Source organism: Uloborus diversus, chromosome 10 (genome assembly GCF_026930045.1).
Source record: "Uloborus diversus isolate 005 chromosome 10, Udiv.v.3.1, whole genome shotgun sequence".
In the NCBI taxonomy this organism is placed as follows: Eukaryota; Metazoa; Arthropoda; class Arachnida; order Araneae; family Uloboridae; genus Uloborus; species Uloborus diversus.
In genome coordinates, this window is record NC_072740.1 from 55471434 (window position 1) to 55498505 (window position 27072).

The 27072-nt window shown below is 33.5% G+C and overlaps 1 protein-coding gene across 1 annotated transcript in view; it reads left to right on the plus strand.

Moving 5' to 3' along the window:
• Nucleotides 1-27072, plus strand: part of LOC129231245 (glycogen phosphorylase-like) — a 143458-nt gene that overhangs the window by 10769 nt on the left and 105617 nt on the right. Inside the window, 2 exon segments of the mRNA XM_054865523.1 lie at nt 16093-16194; nt 25317-25499. Of these exon segments, the coding sequence (XP_054721498.1) occupies nt 16093-16194; nt 25317-25499 (285 nt within the window).

Below are 27072 nucleotides of genomic sequence, written 5' to 3' on the forward strand. Positions count from 1 at the left end.
CTTAATTTGCATGACAAATTATGATGTTGAGAAATTTTGTGATTATTTCAAGTTTTATTTTAACACTTCGGGGGAATGTTATCTCTAGAGTAAATCTGGGCGTATTTTTATCGCTGTTTATAAAATACAAAAAAAAAAAAAAGTGAAAAGAAAGTCCCTCATGCATTTCTTAAATTTCTATTAGCTGTGCTAAATTTTCCAACTTTTTTCAACTTCAGTTGAAGCAGCAAGCTTTGATCTCAAATGTCAGTTTCATTTTTTCAAAAAAATTTTTAACCAACGGATATAGAAACCGGGGCCGACGGAGTTGTGCAGTGGTTTGGTGTTGGCTTTTTACACCTAAAGGCGAAGTTTCTAACCTGGCTCCAGTCGGTTTGGTTTCCAACATGCAGAAAATCGGCAGCGTCCATGACGTATGATAAAGCGGTACGTATAAAGATCCCTCTGGTATTCGTTTGATGTTGAGTGTTTGTGACAAAATTGTATTTCTGGCGCTGTTTTGCATCGAAGAGAGCCTAGATGCCTCCATCTAGTGAGGAAACTGGGGGTTAAAATTCTCGTGGTAACAGCATCCACCGTTAGTGATGCCACATAAAAGAACGGGTGCCGGTCTTTGGGAAGTGCACTAGGTCTGCGAATGGTCGGTAGCCGCTACGCAGCCTCATTTGCAAAAGAAAGCAAGAGATATTTAAACCTGTTGAGCAGGTCAATTTTATAGTCGAGTCGGACTTTTCTTCACACAGTGAAGCATTTGCTTGAGAAGACTACCTAAAATCTTTTTCAGATTTTACATTTATCTACCGTGTGTGTTTGCAATCGAATTTATTTTTAGTTTATGGTACAGCATAAAACTACTTTTAAAATTTCTCCCGTTAAAAATAGCAATCGTAGCTAAATTCTTCTTCGTAACGACAGTAGAATATTTTTGCTGTTAATCTTGAAGTTTTAGCCGTTTTGTTGATTAAAAATACCACTGTAATAAATAGTGACTGACTCCAAGTTTGTTAATACATTTTCCGTTTTTCCAGCCCTTTCTTTTTTTTTCTGCTTAAGTTTTTTTCAATACAGCTTAAAATCAACTTATGCTTATTAGTTAAGCATGCATGAATGTGGGAATGTATTTTTTTTCTTATCTTGAGTAGCGCTTTTCATAGGGTCACTCATCAGTTTTGAAAATTAACTTAAATTTGCATCATCCAAATGAGTTGAGTCATATTATTCAGTATGCTCACCTACCCATGATTTTTTTATGCTTAAAAAAAAAGAGAAACCAGCGTTGTTAAAAATATGCTCCCAGAATTGGTTTAAAACAAAGAAAGTTGAAATTTGTGAATACATTTCAATTGCACACCATTATTTAATAATTTTTTTATATAATTAGCCAACGTCGAAAATGGAAATGTAATTGTGCAGTTAATTTTAGCTGACGGTCTTTTTCCTTTTCTACCGTGCTACGATTGTAAAAACGAACATTGAATATTAATTGAAATAAACTATATTTCAATTCAAACTACAAAATTTCCGGTGAGTCATATTTTTGAGCAGTTTTAGAGTAAAATAGGCATGCTAATTTCAAAACTGCCGTTTTCTTTTCTACACCTTAAGTGAATGTTAAACCTATGCTACCACTTTCCACGGGAGAGCGCGTATCACAATAGCCCTATTGTTCACTTATCGGCTGATATAAGTCTGTTTATATTGAAATAAATTTTTTATGCTCGAAAATATTAGTATTAGTAAAAAAATAATTCGCTCTTCATCAGAAACACAATTTTTTAAAATTATTTTTGTATTTGTGTATGCAATGTACGTTATTATTGCTTACCTTTTTTTTTCTCCTTCCTCCTATATTTTTTGAAATGTCTTCCGTTTTGTGTATAACTCATATTGAGCTCTATATAGCTTAAAAACTTGACGTAATGGTCTAAAACTGAGATCAGGCCAAAGGAGGAAAGTGAGGTGGCGAAATGAAAATTTTGTCATACAAAAATAGTCAGTGCATATTTTGTTCGGATTAACCAACTGTTCTGATGAATAAGGTTCCGATCAATGAGACTTCATCGTGCGTACTTATAAAGTGAAATTTTCGTTCAATTCATGTTGCATTTTTGAAAGCATGTCAATATCATATGAGGCAGTGAGAACAAAGAGATGCAAGTGGAAAAATTAAAAATTTGGAGATAACCAGTACACATGGTAGGTGAACCTCTCCTATGTCTTGGGGCAAGAGATTGTACTAGTAGCCCTGATAGTTGCTGCTATACAGCATGATAAAGAAAAAAAAATCAATGAAAGCCTACCTAGGATGTTATCTTTAAACGCGTTTTACTCAAAACTTGTGTCCACTTGCATCCCTTTGCTTCTCACTGCCTTATATGTACATTGAAAAGAACTCGAAAGTAAATTTCATTATGTTTCAGTATTGTTCCTAATATGTCCCGCGACATTTCGTAGTTATTCTCTATTGTCACATGACCTTTTGTTTCAGAAATAGTTTAGGTCCACATGAATGCCTTAACTTTAACCTATAAGCAATGATTACCAATGTTAATTTTATTTTTTAGTGATGGCGTCAAGTTTTATGCTCAACTTTGAACGTCTTAATATAAGCCCGGTGATAAGAATTATGTTTCAATAAATAATATTTCTTTGTTCTTCGCTGCAGTAAAATGCAAAAAATTGATGCATTTTTGCGGTCTCAGTCTTTCTTGTTTAGTGATTATACAGAGTGCGTTATGTCTCAGAGCATCTAAAGCATTTCAGTAATCACGCATTTTTTCTCCGTTAATAGTCTCTGATAATATGTGAATATATGTGAAATGCATTATGTTATAAAGCGTTTCTGTTATTATAAACATTTACACTTAAAAATGAGTCTGTTTAAAACCTTTTCCTAAATGTCTTATATTTGCCACCATGTCGAGGATTATCAATAAATTTATAGAGACATATAGTCAGACAAATAGATAGATGGACAGACAAATAGATAGATGGACAGACAAATAGATAGATGGACAGACAGACAAACAGATACATGGACAGACAAACAGATAGATGGACAGACAGACAAACAGATAGATGGACAGACAGACAAACAGATAGATGGACAGACAGACAAACAGATAGATGGACAGACAGACAAACAGATAGATGGACAGACAGACAAACAGATAGATGTACAGACAGACAAACATATAGATGGACAGACAGACAAACAGATAGATGGACAGACAGACAAACAGATAGATGGACAGACAGACACAGACAGACAAACAGATAGATGGACAGACATACAAACAGATAGATGGACAGACAGACAAACAGATAGATGGACAGACAGACAAACAGATAGATGGACAGACAGACAAACAGATAGATGGACAGACAGACACAGACAGACAAACAGATAGATGGACAGACAGACAAACAGATAGATGGACAGACAGACAAACAGATAGATGAACAGACAGACAGATAGATGAACAGACAAACAGACAGATAGATGAACAGACAAACAGACAGATAGATGAACAGACAAACAGACAGATAGATGAACAGACAAACAGACAGATAGATGAACAGACAAACAGACAGATAGATGAACAGACAAACAGATAGATAGATGAACAGACAAACAGATAGATGAACAGACAAACAGATAGATAGATGAACAGACAAATAAATAGATAGATGAACAGACAAATAGATAGATGAACAGACAAATAGATAGATAGATGGACAGACAAACAAATAAATCGGCTGCATTGTGCAGCCGATGTGTGCAACCAAATGAAGTCTGCACAGTACCTTAACATCTTGGATGATCATGTTGTGCCATTTATGGACATTTATTTTCTGACGGTAGGGTAACGCCAGAGTACACCGGGCTACAATTGTTAAATCTTGGTTCGATGAGCACGATGCATCATTTCAACACATGATTTGGCCACCACAAAGTCCAGACCTCAGTCCAATCGAGAATCTGTGGGACGTACTCGAAAAGGATTTAAGATCACACACCACACTTCCTTCTTCTATTATCGAACGTTTAGGAGACCTCTTGATGGAATTATGGGCGAAAATGAAAACGGATACTTTACAAAAGCTCACTGAAGCAATGCCAAGGCGTATGAAATCTGTAATACGCGCAAAAGGTGGTCCAACCAAATATTAGGGCATGCGAATTTTTTTTTTGGACACGTAGTATAGATAGATGGACGGACAAATAGATAGATGGACGGACAAATAGATAGGTGGACGGACAAATAGATAGATAGATGGACGGACAAATAGATAGGTAGATGGACGGACAAATAGATAGATAGATGGACGGACAAATAGATAGATAGATGGACGGACAAATAGATAGATGGACGGACAAATAGATAGATGGACGGACAAATAGATAGATGGACGAACAAATAGATAACTTGATAAACAGATGGAAAAATAGATAGATGGATGGAAAAAAAAATAGAAAAATAAATAAATGAATAATAGAAAAATAAAAATAAATAACTAAAATTAAAAAAATAATTTTTAGAACCAGATGGATGCATTTAGAAAAATGAATGCCATTAAGTATTGATCTTAAAAACTATTAAATCGGTGCAATATTGAATTTCAGAAATGTTCATTTGTGTTCCGTTTTTAAAAAGTAGAGTGAAAGTACACATCAGTTAGTCTGTTTTTTCGAGCAATCACGATTGCTTATTGTTTTCGCTTCTCTGTTGTTGATGTCCTAGCTTTTTGAGGTTCTACCGGCCTCGACGCGCGGATGCTCCTCTTGGGCGCAGGAGGTTGCGGGTCCTCGTCTATGTCCTTCGGGATCGACTTTATTTATATCTGACCCTCTCAACTTTACACAATCATCTTTAGACAAAAACATCATCCAGAACAGAACATCTAGCAATCAGCCCCTTTTATTAATTTTAATTTTGACATCTTGAACTCAAATAACGTTTTTCGTAGTTATGATTGCGATTGGAGCCACTTTGCGAAACAAGAAACCCAACGAGTAGGGTTCCACCGCAATTCGTGATAGAGGGAAACATAACTTGAATTCAGGATGTCAAAATTAATGTTAGGGGCTGGATACTAGATATGTTGTGTATTGGATGCTTTTTAAAAAAATCTAGTTAAAAGTTGTTAAATTAGCAATATGTTTTTATTCTGCAGAGAAAAAGTAAAACACGCATTTCATTGGTCAACGTTTATTGAAAACTGCCTTTGAAACTGTGTCGAAAACTTCCTATGTCAATAGATTTGTCAAAACATGTTTCAAAACTTTCCGAAAGAAAAATCTATTTTGTAATTCGATTAATTGAAATAAAACTCAGAACACATTTAAAAATAATTCGCAGTTTTCCCAATCAATTCCTTTTAAAAGCTCATTTCTAACGTGATAGTAATTGTAAAATATTTTCATTGGACAATAGATTTCAAAATATACGGGAAATGAATAACAAAGGTTCCGATACAATAGGACTTTAAATTTAATTAAATACGTGTTATTGATTGTTATTCATTCATAGATTTGAATGAAATAACAGTTTTAGGTTTTAAGTTGATCAAATACGTGTCGATTGTTATTCATATACTAGAAAATCGCCCGTCAAGGTATGAAGGGTGAAAATTGCTTCTACATTTGAACGAAGCAATTGCCTATTTGGTAGTTGAAATTTAAACCCTTACTCCAGTGGATTAACCCAAAACTCCAGTAGATAGCTTTCAATGTTGACCCAATTTTTCGTTTCTTTATTCTCCTGAAATGAGTCTTAACAGTAAAACAGTCAAGTTACCGTATCCAGTTCAGCCCTATCAAAATAAAGCATTTCCCTGCATGTCAAACATTCCCAAAAAATGTTATCAAATTATCATGCTGTAGAGCGAGTTTCATTGATGCTGACGTCAGGAGCGTTACTCGATCGTTATTATATATATGAGGATTGATTTGAATGAAATAACAGTTTTAGATTAAGTCAAAAACACCTTTATAGGAAACTTCGATGCAATAAACTCCATATATACAATTTGCAAATATATACATTTTCCTCCATATACAGTGGACTCTCTCTATCTGAACACTCCCTAATGTGAACACCCCAAAATTCTGAACACATTTTAATGGTCCCGGAGAAACTCCATATAATTAACATAGGCTGGCCTCTCTATACTCTGAACACTCTATAATATGAACACAGTATTACGAACGCTATTTTTAACCCTCTTCAATTATTACCTCTCTATGTATCTGAACATGTTCACAATCTGCACTCGGGAATTACTATGAATCAAATTGAAAAACCAGTCCAGCTCAGCCATCTCAGTCATTGGAAATGACTGAGCTGGCCGTGTATTTCACGTATTTCTGCTTTAGCCCTTGCTAATGGGCGGTAATTTACTGAATATACCTTGCCTCGCGTTCAATCTTCGAGTTGAACCGAACCATTGCTTCGGTCACTCGTCTGGTCTGCTAATTCTATATTAGCTACCAGTTTGTTTCGCACTCTTGGCTTCCTTAAGAGGTTTTCCATCTCCAGCTCAGTCACTTTCCTATGCCGGGCTGATGAGTGCTAATAAGCACGAAACTGCAGTCCTCGGCTGGAAATGACTGAGCTGGCGGTGTATTTCACGTAATATTTGATTAGTTCTTCCACTTAAATTTATCTGTAGTTTCTCTGCTCAGTAGATTCCTAATCGGTTTTATTTTGATTCTCCAACCGGTGTCAAAATAGAACTGACCTCGAACATCGTTTCGAGGAATCTTATTGTGGTTCTGTCCAGAGGCGTGCACAGAGGTTGGGAGAAGGACACCCGTTGGCCCTGGCCTGAAGGGGGTCCAATATTTTTAAAACTAGGGATGAAATATAGTGGTAAGCAATATGGAGAGGGGCCCCGGAAAAGTCATTTGTGACGGGCCCCAAAATTTCTGTGCACGCCCCTGGTTCTGTCGAAATGAAGCCGCTCCACATTTAAAAAAGGAGGATACCGTATGATTTTCAACGTGATTTATTTTGGCTTGCGAAAATAAAGCAAGGATTTCTTACTTAAAAAAAAAAATATGTTTGTTCTTCGGTAAATTTTGCAGTAGTTAGATGAAACGTTAGTTGTAATATTTCGGGCAAACATGCAAAACCACCAAGATGACTACAGCCAGAAATCAAAGGTCACCAAAAAAAAACCTCTTTGCTCGTTTTTACGATTTTGAACTTGGCAACACTGAGAACTGCCATTGACGGAACGGGGCACAATAAATATTTTCGTGGTCACAACGTCCTCCAAGTTCCCTTTCCAAATCAATACCTCTGGGGGGTGCTGGCTTCGTATCTGGATTAAAAACGGAACTCTTTCCAGGGCTCCATCCAACCGGTTACCAATGTGCAGTGATAAGTACAGGGGACTCTGGACTGGCGTGTAGTGGAGTGCTACAGACATGTCAAGCAGTTAATATAGCCCAAGTCGAATAAGTATGAAATATCCTAGATTTTCATTAAAATGTCAAGTTTTGTTTTTTCATAATTTACGTTGCTTTCACTCTTTTCTATTAAAGATTACTGCAAAAATTTAAGTATGTACAACAAACTAAAAATCATCGATATTTTTCAAGGAAATTTTTCATTCAACATACTGCAGTGCACAGAAATAGTCAAAAGTTACATTAATATAGGGAATTTTTTCTTTTTTATATTAAAAGAAAGCCAATTTTTTGTCAAGGAACCAGTTAGTAGTAACTTGTAGTTTGCGATTGGTTTCAGAATAAATTTCTGTGTTGTGAAAAAGGGCATGTTCCCATGACTCTGGCTATTAAGAATTCTGCAAAAAATTATGTTTTGAACATAATATTATTATATTATGTTTATTTTATTGCAAATCTTTTGAAACTCAAAGTGAAAGCCATTGATTTTACCTGTGAATGACTCATGCTTTCAAGTCCACTATAAACAACTTATTATTATTTTTCACTTAAGGTATCGATCGTTAAAAACTTCCCCAAATGATTGTTTCGTAACAAACGAACAAGTTTATCACTTAAATACAAGGTCAGGATAGAGGAAGTTTTCTAAAACAGAATTCAGTTCTAATTCTGAGCTGAACTCGTTTTTGTTTACTTATGCTTTTCAAACATGCAATTTTATTGAAAAGGTTACCTTTCAGTGGCTTCATACACTGACAAGTTCATCGTTTCTCGCACGAATTTGCAATAAAAATTGCATTCAGTTTCAGAGTTAAAATAGAAACATTTTTTTTTCGGGGTCCTTGCCAACTATGAAATTCATTTATGCAATTTTTATTGCAAAGTTATATAAAATAAGGCTCGATTTGTCAATTCCTAACGTTCATGTAGTTTGATCATCATGCATCGAGGTAGTCCTCGTTTGCTTTTGCAATCAGGTGAGCCATACTCAGGACCAGAATACCACAGGCCGCCTGGGCCTGGAGCCCCATCCTCCTAAGGGGCCCAAAATTACTCAAAGAATTATGCATAGCATTACAGCTATAAGAAAAATACATGTATTTTTTTAAATAATAATCAAAAATTATGAATTGTTGGTTATAAAAGAGAATTTTTATTGATTCTGCCAGTAACGAATTTACCTATCACAATTATAAGGGGCCGCGAAGGGGATTCATAAATACACATGATAAATGATTTATACATAGTTCTGAGATAGACAAAGAGGCCCCCAAAAAGGCAATCAAATGGGCTCTAAACCTGTAAATCAACCACTGCATTCCGCTATCGAGTCTTTAGGGGCTTCTAGGTTATTGTGGGCCTAGGGCCTCACTTTCAGTTAGTCGGGCCAACGGTGGAATATATAGTTGCGAAATCTGTAAAATGTTAAAAATAAAATAACGACTTGAAAAGTATACACGTTAAACAGGTTCTATAAAATGTTTGAAGTAATAATAACGATTTGAAAAGTATACGTTAAAAAATAAATTACAATTTGAGTGGGAAAACGTGTTTTCGGCTGATTTACTGAATTATAGAGAGGAAATGAGATTTGTGGGCATTTAATTTCGTAATAATAACTGACTTTAAATATGCAATGGTCTTCTCAATGCTCTTGCATTCATGAGTATGATATTTTAACGTATTCAGCAAGGAGAGCAGTTGAAATAGTTCGTCCGCTTCTAGTAGAAAAATTTGTTATTTCATGTAAAAATTATCCATCGTATAAATTATTTGGAAATAATTTTTTTTTTTAAATTCCTCACAAATGAAAAAGTTATTACATGAGCTTAAACTTTTTCGGAACCCTAAACTTTTGTGAAATTATATTAAATGTTGCTAATCTGAAAATAATTAATTAGTGATAAAACTGGAAATCTGGAGAGCATTTATCGATCTGTATCCAAAACAATTAAAAAATATATATAAAACTCTTTGCCACTCAATTTCTCCAACAAGATCTATTTTTTTTTCTTTAACTGGTGGATTTTATTCCTATTGAGAATACGAAATTAAATTTCTGCTTATATCACGATAGCATATTGCTAGCTTGTGAACTTACCTAGTACAAAATGAAAGGGCTTTTAAATAGTTTTGCGAACCTCTAAATAATTTAACCATGCAAAAATAGTCACTTAAACATTCTATACTGAATTGCAATGCATTATAAGGAGGAAGGCACACCACTACAGAATTTAATATCTACATAGGTAACGGATATGTACACGGAACTTGCTATTAAGGAACTACTATTTTCTGGAAGAACCATTAGCTTCCTGTAAATAACGCGAACAGTGCACAACTTCGAAACAAATAACGTTTTATTCTTGAGTATGGGTTTTCCATGCGTTATTAACACTTAGTTCGTTTATGGTTTGGATTAATAGTTTAGATATTTGTACGTAAACAGTCTGAAATTTCATTGAATGTTTAAAAATGCATCGAGCTTACATATATATTAAGTGCTGTGTCCTTTCATTAAATGCCAGAAATCTATATTTATGTAGCTTATTTTTACTTTTACAAAAAAGGAAGTATTGTATTCGCGAAAAACTTTTCACTCAAAAATCGACCTTAATTTCCATTTTGCTCACCCCCGAATGAATGTTGAGTTTTTCTTTCGACACGACCACACGTGGATAAGTGCTTAAGAACGTATAGACACGCGAAATATCCATTTTGACGATTCCCGAGTTAGTTACAACGAGTTTTCTCGTGACGTCTGTATGTATGTGCGTATGTATGTCGCATAACTCAAGAACGGTATGTCCTAGAAAGTTGAAATTTGGTACGTAGACTCCTAGTGGGGTCTAGTTGTTCACCTTTTCTTTTGGTTGCATTCGGGTGTTTTTAAGGGGATCTTTTGCCCCTTTTTTCAGGGAAATCATTGTTAATTTCGATGTAAACTCAAGTGGTGTTGCAATTTGGCGAACACTTGGCGATGTATCGCCAGTCTTTTGGGTCGCCAAGTTTTGTCGCCAACTTGGCGACAAATTTGGCGATTTAAATTTTTTTTTTTTAAATCTGGTTTCAATGTAGACATTGTTGTAGATATAGAGAGTAAACTATTGAATCACATTAAAATTACCAATAGTGGGAAGATGACATCAAATTTGAGTAAAAGGAAGTCATGTGAGGCACACATCAGCTAGTTTCTCTTTACTGATCTGCTAAAATAAGTGTATGAACCGTGCTCAAGTAAGCTAAAATGTAGATGAAGCGTTGTGTCCTTTCATTAAATGTTTCTAGATTATTAATGCAAGTGATAGATCACGACTCAGTAATCTACGTAGCTTATTTTTCTCTCCCAACTGATCTGTTAACTTTTTCAAAAAATGCCGAAATATTACTCAATTCATGTCGGAACTTTTTGATAATGCTATTTGTGATATATGATTTGTCGAAGCAAAATATAAATTTCATGAAACGTTATGTAGTTTAATATTCGCTATAAGTGATGATCTGGAAAATGAAGCATTATCTCATAAGTGGTAGCTTTTCAAGTAAATGCATCCCCTGAAGCAGTTGAGAAATATTTTTCGTAAGATATTTCATTCAATTTGTTTAAAAATCGTATCCGACAAGGAATAACGAATTAGTAGTTCTAAAAATCATTTCTAAAATTTAAACCATTCCCTTAAAAAAAAAAAACCTAATCGTCCCTTGACTTTTTTTCTCGTAAATCCAAGTATCTCAAATAAATATTAACAATGTACATTAAGAAAGTGACACTGACTGATTATTACAAAAACTCGTCGGAATTGATTCCATAAATCTTGATAGTGAGTATATTATAATAATGGGTTTTGAACTAATTTTATTCCTCCTTTCTGTACTGACGGTTTAGTCGTGTCATTAAATTTTCCTTTTATTGTCCTTCAGTCGCAAGAATCATCTTAAAAAAGAAATAAACGTTGCAGGACTAAATCATTGTGAACAATGCAGCAATACATATCTTGGCTAGCAGTTGGTATTCTTGGAATCACCAAGAGGTTTCACTTGTCATTGAAATTTATTTTACACTTAAAGCAATTTTACACACATAATTGCTGCTGAAAGTGTTTCAGTTCCTTCATTCGATAAATAGTACAAAAATAGTTTAATAAATTTCAATCTTTTAAGTAAATTAGAAGTAACGTATAGACACGCTTTATGTTTTGAAGCTTTCAATTGTTAAATATTTAATAGTAATAATTTAATAATAATACATGTACAGTAATAGTACAGTACAGTAATAATACATGTAATAGTAATAATTTAATAATAATAACAAACATCTTCTAAAGTTTTGGTCAAAAATTTCTCTATTTTTAACCGCTTCACTTATATTTTAATGGTATAATGGGGGGATTCGCTCGCCAAGCTCCGTTCGTTTGACAGTTGATGATTTTAATGCTTTTCGGTGTCTCAGGACATCCCTGTCTGTCCGGCCCCGAAGGTTTAGGGAGGTGAGACAGGGCGGAACTGCTTCCCCTAGATGTCCTGTGTCCAATGACACCGGTGTTGACCTGGTAGACATTGCCAACAAGGCCCGACTATGACTTTTGAGGACACTAGGTATGAACTTCAGTCAGTGCCCCTCCTCCTCGCTTTTTACAAATATACTGCAGTAATAAGCTTATAAACTAATAAATAATTTAATAAGTAAGCAAAATGAACTATTTCTATTAGCCCCACGTGCACTTGACTAATTGTACAAAGCATTCAAAAATACAAACAAGCTTGATATAATATAAACCAATACTGCACGAAATATTAGTATGTCAAAATACTTAAAGCGTTTATACAAGAACTTTATCATTTTATAATAACAAAATCAATTTTACAACAAAGTATTACAACATGAGTATCACTTTTTGAAAATTGCTTGCATTATCATATTCCTTAATTTTTAGAGTTAACTTATTCTTGAATGGAATAAACTACATGTGTTGGTAAGGTGTACGTAGTTAAAATATCACCAGATAGGTGACTCTCTAAGCAGAGCAAATATTTCACCATTTCACTTTGCCCCGCTATTTCACTGTGCCCCACACATTTCCCCTATTATACTTTATTGTACGTTCTTTGCAGGAGTTATATCGTTAATCGAAACAAAAACCGAACATTTGGCGATATGTACATTTTCGTTCTTGCAATCCTAATTTAAAATTGTTTGAGTAAAAAAAATTTATATATATATATATATATATATAATATATATATATATATATATATATATAATATATATATATATATATATATATATATATATATATATATATATATATATATATTTAAACTCTACTAGTAATAACTACCGGGTAAACCAGAGATCCGTATAAAAGAAGTTCTACTGTACTTCTGTCATATTAATCATAAGCAATATTTGTTATAGTTTGAAAAGAAATAACGTTTGCTTAATTTTAAATCATTTTTGAACAGGGGAAAAAAAACAGTTAAAGTAATAAAACATGGCAGAGAAAAGTAGCACTCTGTTAAAAAAATTATTGTCAGAGAATATGAGAGTGTAGCGAACCGTGCTTAATTTCCTACCGTGCAGAATTTATTTTATTACATTATATTCTATTGAAATTGTAATAAATTACTTTGTGTTGATTGAGATAATTTTATTTTCAATTTAACGTTTGATGGTTGATGTTTATTATTATTCTGAAGAATAATGTACGTAATTTTGATGATTTTCAATTAATATTTTTATGATCGGTAGACTTAAGAAAAAAATGCACTCCTAAAATATTTTGGTTGCGTGATTATTTATAATTAAAGTATTGATTAGCAGCAAGAAAAAAAGTAAAAGTGACAAGCTTTGCGTTCTTTATTGCAAACCTAATTTTCGCCAATGAGTTTAATTTTCCTCTGTGTATCGAAAAATTCTTGAAAATTAAACGTTTTTGAAATAAGGCCAACTGCCATCTACTGAGTGCCAGACTTATCCTTTTTTTTTTTTTTTTTTCAAATTTAGAGATAGTCTGAAACTACGGTTTTATCTTATGAAAAATATTAGTTTTAAATGAGTACGCAATTCAATTTATAGATTGGCCTCTTTTTGCTTTTATTAAAGTTAAATATTTCTTTATTTTTTGTATGATATAAATTAAATAAAAACAGCATTATCAAGTTCTTTCTAACAGTCTAACTAATTTTGTTTTTATTAAAGTTAAATATTCCTTAATTATTTGTATGAATATAAATTAGAAAAAAAAACTTGAAGGCTGCTTTTCGCCTAAAATAGAATATCCAATAAAATTCTGAAGTCTAAAATTTCAGTTTTCGATTTGAAATATTGAAAATTGCCTCGGAGTTTCGTATCTGGTAAAAAAAATATTAATATCTGATGTAACTAAGAAACATGTACCATAATGGTCAACTCATTATTCTTGCACAGCCAATTTTTTCCTATTAAGCTATTTGTATTTTTATTAACAATTTTAATGCGTTACTCTCTCCTAATGCGCTGTTAAGTCTCCTGAACTACATATAATGTTGAAACATTTTAACCGTTACGTCTCATGAGGTACACAAATTTTATCTCATTTGTACGCCATTTGAAATCAAGAATATTGGGTTTCAAGTGAGTATGATTTTTATATATCGACTGTCATTATACAAAATAACTCTGTCTTTTAACTATTTACTCCTGTTTCTATTTTCCGTCTCTGATTTTACTGTTATAGTCGGGATACTCGTGTTTAATCTTTCATTACATATTGTAGTCATTTTAGATGTTGTAGTCGTAAATTGTAAAGAAAGCAGGAAAATGGTTATGTATAATGTGTTGAAAAATTTTACCGTTACCGTCTCATGAGGCACACAAATTTTACCTCTTTTGTATGTCATTTGAAACCAAAAGTATTGGATTTCAAGAAAGGGTGATTTTTATTTATTCACTGTCATGATACAAAATAACTCAGCCTTTTAAATATTGACTCCTCTTTCTATTTGCCATATCTGGTTTTACTGTTATAGTCGAGATATTCATGATTAATCTCCCAATAGATATATTATAAAGTCGGGTTTTGGGGTCAAAACTTCGCCGCCAAAACTTGCGCTGTCAAAACTTCGCGTGGTCAAAACTTTGCCAATCCAATTACTTCGAGTGTCTAAAAATTCGCCTATACAGAGCTTCGCGCGCGTGGGTAGAACTTCGCGCATTCATATATAACAATGAACTTCCATAAACATATCATATAAACTTAGCAAACAAGTAAAAAATGTATCTTTTTTTCGGGGGGGGGGTGGGGGAGGGGCGGATTGTTCAAAGATTTCCAGGAACGCATTGGACACACACTACATAAACTAATTTTTCATAATGAATTACTTGATTGCAAGTTAATTGTGTAAATCCTAAATGAATTTAAGCATAGCAAGTTAATGAAGTAATAAATTGATATAAATTTGAAGATTAAGATTAATTGATCACTTTTCCAAAAACGATAAATTTATTTTAATGTTCTTTAGCTAACTAACTGAAAACATTTTTCATGATTAAAAATTTTGTATTTCATTTTAATTTTTTTTCATCATTTATTCCTAATCCTATTTTAAAACTATTTTTTCAAAATTTGTCAGTAAAATTCAGAAGCGATCCCCCCCCCCCCAACTTGCTTTCCGCGGTGTTACTCATAATTCGCTCGCCTCTCCATTCGAGCGAGAAATTGAATGATCCAAAATTTTTCATCATTTCTGGTCATTTCAGGTTGCAAAAATGTTCTACTAGGAAAAATACCGGAAATAGTTTCCGCTGAACTCGGTCGCTATATTGGATTAAGCAATACAGAACGGTCGTTATACCTCAAGCACAAATTAACATAGATTATATAGGGATAAAATTGAGACTTTTACCTTTGGTCGTTATAATAGAATGGTCTTTATAATGTGTGGTCGTTATAACGAGCGTCGATTGTATATGTAATTTAAAGATTTTTTTCACATTAAAACAAAAATAATTTGATTTTAAGAAGTTTTATTTTAGATGCGAAAAGTAATACACTCGCGAAGTTTTGTTTGTGCAAAGTTTTATACGCACGAAACTTTGAATGCGCGAATTTTTGTCCGCTCGAAGTTTTGTGGAAGTTTTGAGCACGCGAAGTTTTGGCCGCGAAGTATTGTTTGGCGAAGTTTTGACTCATTACCATAAAGTCATATACAGTTGAACTCTCTTACTACGATCACGTTTAATACGAAATCACGGCTAAAACGATCATTTTGTTCGTCAAGTTTCGTTTGATACCTAATTACATTAAAAATTTCACGTATAATACGTACATTATATTTATAGTCTCGGCTAAGACGAACAAAAATTTCTGACCTCTTTACTTAAAATGTTACTACTGTAACTTTTTTTTTTTAGAAATTGTTCATCATTTTGATTACAATGTGTGTAATTGTAGGGATGTTTTTTAAATATAGGTAAGCATTTCTTCGTTTTTTCAGTGTCACTCATTCACGGTTGTTACGAATAGCGGTCAATACGAACAAATTCGTAGATTTTTGACATTTCGTATTAACCGAGTTCAACTGTATTATAAAGAAAGTGGGAAAATAAAACCTACCATCTTGAAAGTTTTTGAAGTTTATTTGTGAATGTCATGTTAGTATGACGAGATGTCAAACAATGTGTTTTTTCTTTTCAGAGAATATACTACCTTTCCCTTGAATATTATATGGGACGGACTCTTACAAACACCATGATTAATCTCAACGTCCAGAGTGCATGTGATGAAGCTCTCTACCAGGTAATACATTTTAGCGAGTTAATCGTCTTATTTATTTTGTGAAAATTTGCATAATGTAAGACTGTTAAAATCCAAATTTTCATTGGTAGTAAACCCATTGCATTCCAAAAGTTAAAAGTTTGCCTTAGTTTAGAAACAAATAATGATGAAATCAACATTTCATGAGCGCAAAAGTTGCATTTGCAGAAAGTTAAATTTTAAAATGTTGAGTGCAAGACGTGGTTTGCTCCTTGGTGAGATAGAACAACTGCATTTGACTGGTGGTTAAGATGCTGTTTTCAACATGAAAACTGTTTACAAACCTTTTGCAAAGTATAATTAATTTACGTATCCTTGAAATATTTGTTATGGGACCAGTCAAAGAATTAAATAATTTCGTTGTCTGATGTTGAATCAATTATACTGCGGTTCCCCGTTTAGCCTGCAAAAAAAGCCCCTATTTTCGCAACCGTTGATCTTAGATGCATACTTCCAACTGTGAAAATGGTTAAAATAAGGTGTAGAGTTATGATTTTAAAAGTTTGAAGTCAAAAAGAAAACTAGTGAAACGATATATCTAACTTTTGATACGGACCCTAGGTCCCCTCCCTTAACTTATATTTAGGGACAAAATCTCCGTTGAAAAATAGTGCAACGCAAAACATTTGAAACATGTGCGACCAAAATTATGAGATTGGAATTTATCGCCCTTTCAGAAGAATGGCAAGTGATCGATATATAAAAGCAAAATATTTATGCGAATGTTATGCTAGGAGGTGTAAAAACACACAACAAAAGCTCGTACAGTTTGAAAAACACACTTTATGCACACATATAATTTTAAACCCTTATTAGCCGCTATATTTTCCCTCAAAAAGTGTTACTGACTGCGAGTTTAAAGTGGTGTAAGTCACAAAACGCTGCGTTTCATATCAATATTTGCCGTACTAATGTCCAACTTTTTGTGTTGAAATAATTTTTCCATGGTGATTATTTCCCAAAATATTAGAAAGGGGATCTAAGATCCAATAAAACTTTAGATTTCGTATTTTTTCACTAATTTACTTCTCTTCAAACTTTCAATATCTTACCTCTGCACCTTATTTTGATCATTTTTGTGATGAGAAGTATGCATCTAGGACCAATAGTTACTAAAATAGATGTCTTGCAGGTTAAACGAGAACAAGCTGTAGATTTTCAGAGATTTGAAAATTTTCGATTTTAAGGGCTGAAAGAATATTTGATAATGTTTCTACGGGTTATAGCAACAATCCACACACACGCACATATATATATATATATATATATATATATATATATATATATATATTAAAATGCAACCTTTTGCGTCAAACTTGGTTGATCGATAGACTTAATAAGATTTTTTTTAATTCGGTTTGCATTTCAGGTAATCTAAGGTAGTCTTTTAACTCATACGGACCTGATTGCATGTATGATAGTCAACATTGCGACACATTGCCATGGACCTAAAAATAAAAGATGGTACGTTCTAGCCGAAGTACGTCATAAGAAATGTTACTCATAAGATGTAGCGCAGAACGTCAATAAACAGAAATGCCCGTAATATTTGTAGAAATATAAATAGAAGATTTATTTAAGTTCTCAAAATAAAATACAGTCAACTCTCGTTAACTTGAAGTCTCAAGGGCCAGTTAAAATATTCGAGTAAGCTGTAGTTCGAGATATCGGAAGTTCCTTTCTCAGCCTGCTGAATAATATATATATATATATATATATATATATATATATATATATATATAGTTTTTTTAGGAAGTTCGCGTAATAGAGTAACATAGGATAAAATTAATTAATAGTACTAAGTAAAATATTTTTGCAGAGAATAAATTGTATTAAGATACTTCGATAAAGGATGTTTTTTTTTCACTGCTTACATTTTTTATCGCATCTTAAAACGTCAAAGTTTGTAATTTTGAAGCCCAGTTTCTTTTCTTTCGATTTCAGTTCGTATTGCTTTCAAACATCCTTTTGTCCTAAAAGCAGAATATTTGAGTCATCCAGAAAATAAACGCTACTTTTTTTAATTTTTGCCAAAATAATTTTTAAGGTTCTCAAAGATAAACGATCAATAAAATTTTAGGTTGTCAGCGACTGGAAAAAGTGCTCAGTCGGCTACTTCTCATGTATTTCTGCAACACTGTGCGTTGAAGTGCATTGTAAATAAATTATCCCCCTCTCACAAGCTGATAGGCAAAGCACTGTGCTAAAGGATATAAAAAAAAATTATTTTGGCTGCAATTTTATGCATAAAATGGAAACTAAACGCTCGTTAAAACTTCGACTTAAAAGTAGTACATTCGAGATATAAAGACAACTTGGTATTGAAAGCACTAAATTATTTTGAGAGGGAATGAAAACTTTGAGATAAAGGAATATTCGAGTTATAGGGCTTCGAGCTATCGAGAGTCGACTGTAAAGGAAAAAACAGAAAGAAATTTTTTATATTGATTGCAAAGAACACTGTTTTTTAAAGTAAATATTAAAAACTGTTTTCTATAGTTTTTGAATAGTAAACACAGTCTAGGAATTACTGAAAACGTTTCGTAAATGTACGTCTAAGTGAGTTTACCGGTTTACATGCTACAAAAAAGTGTGTACTCCGAAATCAACTTTTTGCTCGAATCTAAAAGACATTAATATTTTCATTTAGTTCGTTGTAGCCAAACTGCGAAGCATTACATTGTATGGCAGGCTGAATGATTTTAATTGATTGATTTAAATCAATTTTTTCAAAAATATATTTTAATTTAAACCCTAGAAATCCTCTTTAGAATTCCAAATTTCACTGCTTCTGCCTTTTTCTTTTAGGCAGTACAATCTTCATTATTTTCTCTAAGGCTTATACTCACTGAGCCATTCTTGTGTATACAAAGACTCATATTGACGTTCTCAATCTGAAAATTCAAATTTTTAATGTGGCCAGTGGTTAGTAGAAATTTTAAAGCCGGGGGGTCTAATTTATACTACTAATAATCATTTTATCTTTATCGAGAACTTATTTAAAATGGAAACATTCAGTCATTCTTAAAACATTTCATTAAAAGGTGGATGTAGAGAAAAGTATTTGCAAATGGAGCCATTGTTTCATATTTGTATGAAATTAAAAAAAAAAAAAAAGAAACGCATAGAAGTTAATATTGGCTCCACCATCAAATCTTGCTAAACATTTAAAGCATGTACGTATACATTATTACAATAGATAGAAAAAAATAGTACGAAAAATATTTATCAAATGAAAAAATTGAAGTTTTAAAAACTAATTGTAAATGTGTACAGTCATTGTACGTAATCCAAAACTACAGGGAATTCACAAATGCCGTGTACGGAGTTTGAGGGGAGGTAGGGAATAAGATGACAAGTAAGAATTATGTAAGAACATATGGCCCCAAACGCAATGCTGACAGCAACCTTCCTACAAAGTCAGAAACTGACGGATGCGAAACAGCTACAGGTTTATTACACAAAGACGATTCATACATCATTTTAGTTTTTAACAGAGGTTTAAAGCCGTTGTTAAAATTTGTGGCCCGAAGCTAAAATACGCGTGTCACAACGACAACGCAGCACATCGACGAAAGCGTGTGAAAATGGCTCGTCACTGCTACGGCCTGTGTGTATATTGTTTTTGCGACTCATAATAATATTCTCGTAGCCGCAGGCCGCAAATTTAAGCAACGATTTTTAAGCCTTCTTTAAAAATTAAAATGTTGTGTGAAATCGTCTTTGTGTAGTAAATGTTTAACCTGTTTCGTATCTGTCTGTTGCGGTCACTGCAAATATCATAAGCGGCGAATTGTCATCTACCAACAATGTCAAGATAATCAGCGAGTGTGACTTTGAAAGATCGTGGGGTTCTGGAAAACTGCCAAAAGCGTGAAAAACTACTATCATAGTACCTATACTTAAACCAAACAAGCCAACCACGTGGTTTAGACCGATTGCTCTCACCAGCATTCTTTGCAAAGTGATGGAACGCATTATACGTCATAGAATGATTGATTTTGTCATAGAAATAAAGGCAATAAAATTTTACCAAACAGCTTTTTTTACAGAAAATACATTCAACCGCGGATCAATTATTTTACTTCTGTCAATATGTATTTGATGGCTTTCAAGAACGATTGCCAGAAAAGACTATACTACTGTTTTCTTAGACATGTCTTCTGCCTTTGATAGAGTGTGGCTTCAGAAACTCATCACACTGATAAATGACTATGGTATTTGAGAGCAAGCTCTGATCTAGATAGATGACTTTCTGAGAAAGAGAAAAATTAGAGTGCGATACAATGGCCGTTTGTCCAGCTGTACAAATCTCTTTTCTGTTGTTCCGCAAGGTTCCGTTTTAAATCCCCTACCCTTTCTACTTTACGTAAACGACATTCACCCTATCCTTGAAAGTAGTGCCAAAGTAGACTTTTACCCTGATGATATTGCGATTTGGCACAGAGATGAAGATATCTATAATTCAGAAAAGGTTCTACAGGAATCCCTCAATGGTATCATCAAATGGACGCAAGGCCGAAAGCGAAAGATTAATCTTGAAAACGACCACCCTTTGTGTCTTCTGAACAGATAGAAAGCACTGAAGTTTAATTAATATAAAATACAAAGTGCTGGTAAAAAAAGTTGCATCAACCTCGCATTTTCACAAGAATGGGATTATGTGAGAAGTTTTGGTCGACCTATTAACGATGAATGTATGTGAAATTCTGCAAAACTTATGAAAGAGCAGGAACATTTAACAGCAGGAATCCGATAATTGTTTACGTAGATCATGGCTGTTTCCGGGCCAAGATAAACTGCTGACCCCATGCTCATTTTTCCATTTCTGAACCTGCGTGTGAGTTTAGAGAAAAAAAATTACTTAACCCCATGTCAATTTAAGTCTAATGGCAGGATAAAGGTTTTTAAATTGTTACTTGCCAGTTTCGCCCCATGGCACGGAGCAGAATCATTCTGGAAAATGACGTTTGGAACTGAAGTAAAGTGATCCCGAATAGTAGGAAGCAATTTTTCCCCCAAAATGCCAATATACACCTGAGCGTTTACTGTTCCTTGCACAAAGTGATGCCCACCAACTCCTTGATCAGAAATACATCCCCAAATCATCTGGGATATGAGATGCTTGACTGTGTGTTGAATGCAGTCGGGATGATTTTCCTCTCTTTTGCGGCGTGGGTATGCAATTTTTTTACTACCACATTATATACATTGAAGGCTTACCTATCACGAAAACATCTAGGCCTTCAGGATTGTTCTTTTGATCATAGTTTTTTTTTGTATTTAAACAAAACGATTATTTTGATTTAAAAAATTGTTTTATTTTATATTTTTTCATTTTCTTATTTTTTTTTTTTTTTTTTAACACCATCTCATATCACGGGACGCAGGAGCGTCTCGTCGCCAAGAGAACCAAACGTCAGCAACCAGCAAAAGCAAATCCACAGCCAAGTCAGACGAAAGAAAATAAAAGCGATCAAGAACAGTTTACACGACAGAACAAGTTGGGGTTTTCTGGGTTTTTCACCCCTCTGTATCTCAGCCCCATGAAGTGCTCCGGTGTTTATTTTTAGTATGCTCAATCTCTAGTGGCCCCTGACGACGTAAACCAAAATCCAATCCCCTGGACCATCAGGGGGAGGAGGAATTTAAGTTATAAAATCGCTGTTCAAAAAAGTTTTCGCTTTCTTTGACAGCGCTACAGCCCAGACGAAAAGACGAATCTAGCTGAAATTTCGCACACACATTCCTTGTGCCCTACTGATGTGCCTTTTTTGCCATTTGACCCCCCTGCCCCTTGTTTTTACTCCCCAAATCGTACCTTCCCGGGGTTCTGCAGCAGCTCCCCGGGGGGCTATGGTAATGATTTTTTGCATACATACTCTTGGGGGGCCATTGACGACATATACAAAAATTTAAATCCCAGGTACATCATGGGCCGGAGTAATTAAAGTTTGAAAATCACTAATTTCCCCTAAATTCACGTGTATTTACTCTCAGCTTATAGGGTTTGTTAATCTCTGACTGCAATTGCAATGCTAGAACAGATCTAAGATCTAACAATTGTTCAAAAGTTGCCTTTGGAAATGAAATTCAATCAAGACTAATAAAACAGATCCAACAGTTGTAACTAAACTTTAAATCGCGGATATTACAAATTTGGCACAGCACTGCGCATGTGCGCGGACTTAGCTCATTGGGCTTTCTGTTTTAAGATTCTATGTTTGTTTATATTTAAGCAGAGAAACATTAATGAATGAGATTAGAATACAGTCCACCCCCCAGTTTTACCGATAAGAATTTTCTTTCCTTCCTGTTTTTCAGTTTTGATATATATAAGGGGGAAGAAATTCTAAATGTCGGCGAAACTATATGTAAACTGTACGCATATGAATATGATACATCTAACTTTATAATTGAAAGCGAAAAATAGCACTTATTTATTGATTTGCTTATTTTCAAAATCAATGCATTTTTCACAAAAATAACACAGTATGAATTGAAATATATGAAATATGTGTGTGGATATCCGTATTTTGCAGTGATTTGGTTACAAACAAAATTTTTGCAATTTAAGCAAGACTTTTGAAATGAGCTAAGTCCACGCTCATGCGCAGTTGCTATGGCAAATTTGAGATATCCGCGATTTGACGTAGAGTACAGTTGCATACATCTGCTGACACATTCAAATTTAGAGTAACGGCACCAGTAACAGACATGCTTAAGACATCGCTCTCAGGTTAACTCAATTTTCTGACCCTTTAAATGTAATTAGATTTTTAAAACTATTTTTCTCCTATGCAACTACATCTCATCTAACATTTGGTTGCTTTTGGATCCTCTGAATTAATCAATTCTATTTTTATTTGCTAAATTTCGAAGAAAGCTCCGAACCCCAGTAACAGACACCGAAAAATCTGATGATACCCAGTAACAGACAGGCTAAAAAGGATGAGTGACAGACAGGATGAGTAATAGACAAAATTCCATTTTTCTCATAAAAATTTTAAAACGTTCTTTGTTTCTAGTACAAATTCAAATGAACAATAATTGAGTACCTATGCAACTAGAAAATTTTCATCACAAAAAAAAAAGTGTCATTCTAAATTCAAGTTATATTTTCGGCAATCACGAGCGTGTGTGTGTATGTAGACGTGTGTGTCTTTGTGTGTGCGTGTGTATGTAGGCGTGTGTGTGTGTGTGTGTAGGCGTGTGTGCAAGGGGCCATTCATTAATTACGTAAGGATGATTTTGGCCATTTTTAACCCCCTCCCCTCATGTAAGGGGTACGTAAGATTTTTCACTCCCCCCCCCCCCATTCTTACGTAAGATTCCATTTCGATTTTCAAAATAATAAAAGATCGAATCTTACATCACTGGAATCTTTATTAAATTCACTATATTTTAGATTAAACCTTTTCGTGTAAAGAAATATTTACTAAGACGTGGGAATCTAGACTGAATGTTTTTTCGACATTTTTTGTTTATGATGCGATACTAATTAAAAATAAAACATGCCAGCGCGATTCTTTTATTATATTTTACACTAATCATTCTTTGTAAAACAAAGAAAAATCAGCTCATCTTAATACGTTTTTTACCTTTCAGACGCAAATGAAATATGGTCTCTGCGAAATCACTAGACCGCACGATTTCTAATGTAAAATATCGACTTGGAAAATATTACGTAAGAATATGGTTGACCCCTCCTCCCCCCCAAAAAAGTAAGGGTATGTAAAGATTTTTCCAACCCCCCTCCCTCTCGGGACCCTTACGTATTTAATGAATGGCCCCCAAGTTGTAAAACATTGAAAAAATAACTTCATGAAAATGTTGAATAATCCGTCAAATAAAGAAGCTGTAATAGTATTTATTGCGAAGTTGTAAAATACTTGAAAACATTTGATTCAAAATATTGTATTTTATTATCCAAGCAGTTTTCTTTGCAACAGAGAGGTTACAAGAATTGCAATAAAATTTAAACAGCCCAATTCTCACCAAACGAACATACAATCTTACTGGTCAGAAAATAACATGACGTAAAATTAAGCTTGCCATTATTGTTCCTTAAAAACACAAAACAACGTTGTTTCAATTGAATATTTATGACTTGAAATTCTCAATTCTAAGAATACAGACAAAGTAATAATATCAGTGTAAAAAGATGTGATATTTCAGCAAAAACAACCCTGTTGTAAAAGTTTCCCCGCCAAGAAAACCTTCAACTCTTCCCCACAAAAAAGAAAGCCTTCATCCTAAACCAAAAAACCATCAGCCTTAAAAAGTCATGATATCTAGTTTGCCCGCCAAATATCTGCCAAACTATCATCCACCCTCTTCTCTTCTTTCATCATACCTACTTCCGATAGAACCTCCTCCCACCTTCAACTCCTCAGAAATATGGATAGATCCTTTAAATTGGTTATCTTGTTTGGCGGGAAGCTTTTTACTCACCAAGCAATCACCTCAATTAGAAAAGCTTCCCGCCAAACAAGATAACCAATTTGAAGGATCTATCCATATTTCTGAGGAGTTGAAGGTGGGAGGAGGTTCTATCGGAAGTAGGTGTGATGGAAGAGGAGGGATGATAGTTTGGCAGATATTTAGCGGGTAAACTTGATATCATGACTTTTTAAGGCTGAGGGTTTTTTGGTTTAGGATGAAGGCTTTCCTTTTTTGTGGGGAAGAGTTGAAGGTTTTCTTGGCGGGGAAATTTTTACAACAGGGTTTTTTTTTTGCTGAGATAATATTTATTCTAGAGTAATTCTTTGAGAAGATTACAAGCGGAAGTATGTTGTATCCCATGTGCGTTCTAGTCTGTGTCAGAGTGTAGTTTTGCAGCTGCATGAATAAGAGCAAGATTTGAACTGACGAATAACTTAATTTTAGTAAATAGAATTTGTTAATAAGTCTCTATGTAAATATTTATTATTACATATGTTTTAAAGTATTTATTTGCATGTTTTTTTCGTTTTTCCTTTCTGTGTGTGTGTGTTAGTCTGTATGATGAATTAAAAAAAAGTGTATAATTTGTATATTAAGAATTTAAACATTACTTCTCCCTCCGAATTTGTCTGCATTTTATTTCTATTATTTTATCTTAGCTTGGCTTAGATATTGAAGATCTAGAAGACATGGAAGAAGATGCTGGATTAGGAAATGGAGGTCTTGGTAGATTGGCGGCTTGTTTCTTGGATTCGATGGCAACTTTGGGCCTGGCCGCATATGGATATGGAATGCGATATGAATATGGCATATTTTCACAGCGCATTAAAAACGGAGAGCAGGTATTATATTTTACTTCATTCATTGTTTATTTCAGTTTAAGAGTGATTTAATAGCAAAAAAATGCGAACTGAATGTATACATTAAGTATATTAACTGTTGTTACTTCAATACATTATGCTTTTAATTATATGCATGAAGGTCATTGAATGCTTTTACTACTTATTAAGTAAACACACCGAGTTTACTTATAATGTCGATATGAGTTTTCGAAACTCGTAAAAACAACAATCTAAATCCAAAAAATTGTGCAAACAAAAATGTACACAGCATTGCGCAATGTTATTCAGTAAACTTTTTTATATACTGCTCAAATTATAATTTTTTTTTTTCAAAATTGCACTTTATTCTTCAGTCAACAGCACATACAGTGCGATCTAAAAATAACTGAACTATTTACTGATAAAATAAAATTAGCATGTTAATATGTTTTAAAGCTCATATTCATACAAAATAGGATCGATTTATCTCAATACGACGTTTTGAACGGTCAACCAAATATCCATTGATTTTTTAAAACTCGGTTTCGGGAATGTTCTTTAGCACATGCCTCGCGGCTGCTTGAATAGCTAGAGCATCATCGTAAAAAATCAGGAATTTTGAGAGATCGCACACCTGCAGGTGGTCAATGGTCACTTGAGACATTTGTTTTAGATGAACAGAAGGCATCACATAAACATGAATCAAAGAATTGATCTTAATATATCCTTGAATCATAACTAGTTCCTTGAATCATTATAATCAAGGAATTGATCTTGCTGTGAAAACACATTAATGCGGGCTGAAATTCAATTAATTTCATACATCAAATATAGAAGTTATTTCAAAAGTTATGAAAAGTTATTTACCAACTTTTTTTTTTTCTTTTTATGCTCAAAAATAAGAAAGAATTATCGCTCTTTCAGTAAAAAAAAAAAAAAAAAAAAAAAAAAAAAAAAAAAACTTGTCCATGTGATAAATTGGTTCAAAAAATGATCATATTTACTAAATGGTAGATTGGATATAAAAGATCATTTTTGATATTAATGATGAATTAAATATCTTATTGCGTTGTGTAAGGAAAAATGCAATAAACCCATATTAACGTATAGTGGAAAATTATCAATCAAAAGTGTACTTCGAATAGTTGGGATTCTTATTCCCAAATAAAAATCAATTAACAATAAATTCATAAAAAAACAATTCAATTCTGTGAAAACTTACCATCATTTTTTTTATTTTACCATGATATCATATTGTTATAAAATACTAAACTAAATCATCAATAACAAAAAAAAACCATAAGAACCAATATTAGATATATATATATATTCATAAATTGATTTATGCATAGATTAGAAGTAATTTGGATATTTCATATATGTAATTATTGAATATGTTGGATGGCATCGGAATACGACGATTCCTCTGCTCTTTCGATTTGAATCATAGATATGGAAATGGCTGTTTATATTTTTTTTTATCGAATGAAACGGTTATGGACTGCTTTCACACTATTGAGACATTTTGAAGATCACATGCTTGAAGAAACTATCGTTAGTCCATTGGTGTTCACAACAGGATTAAAATTATACA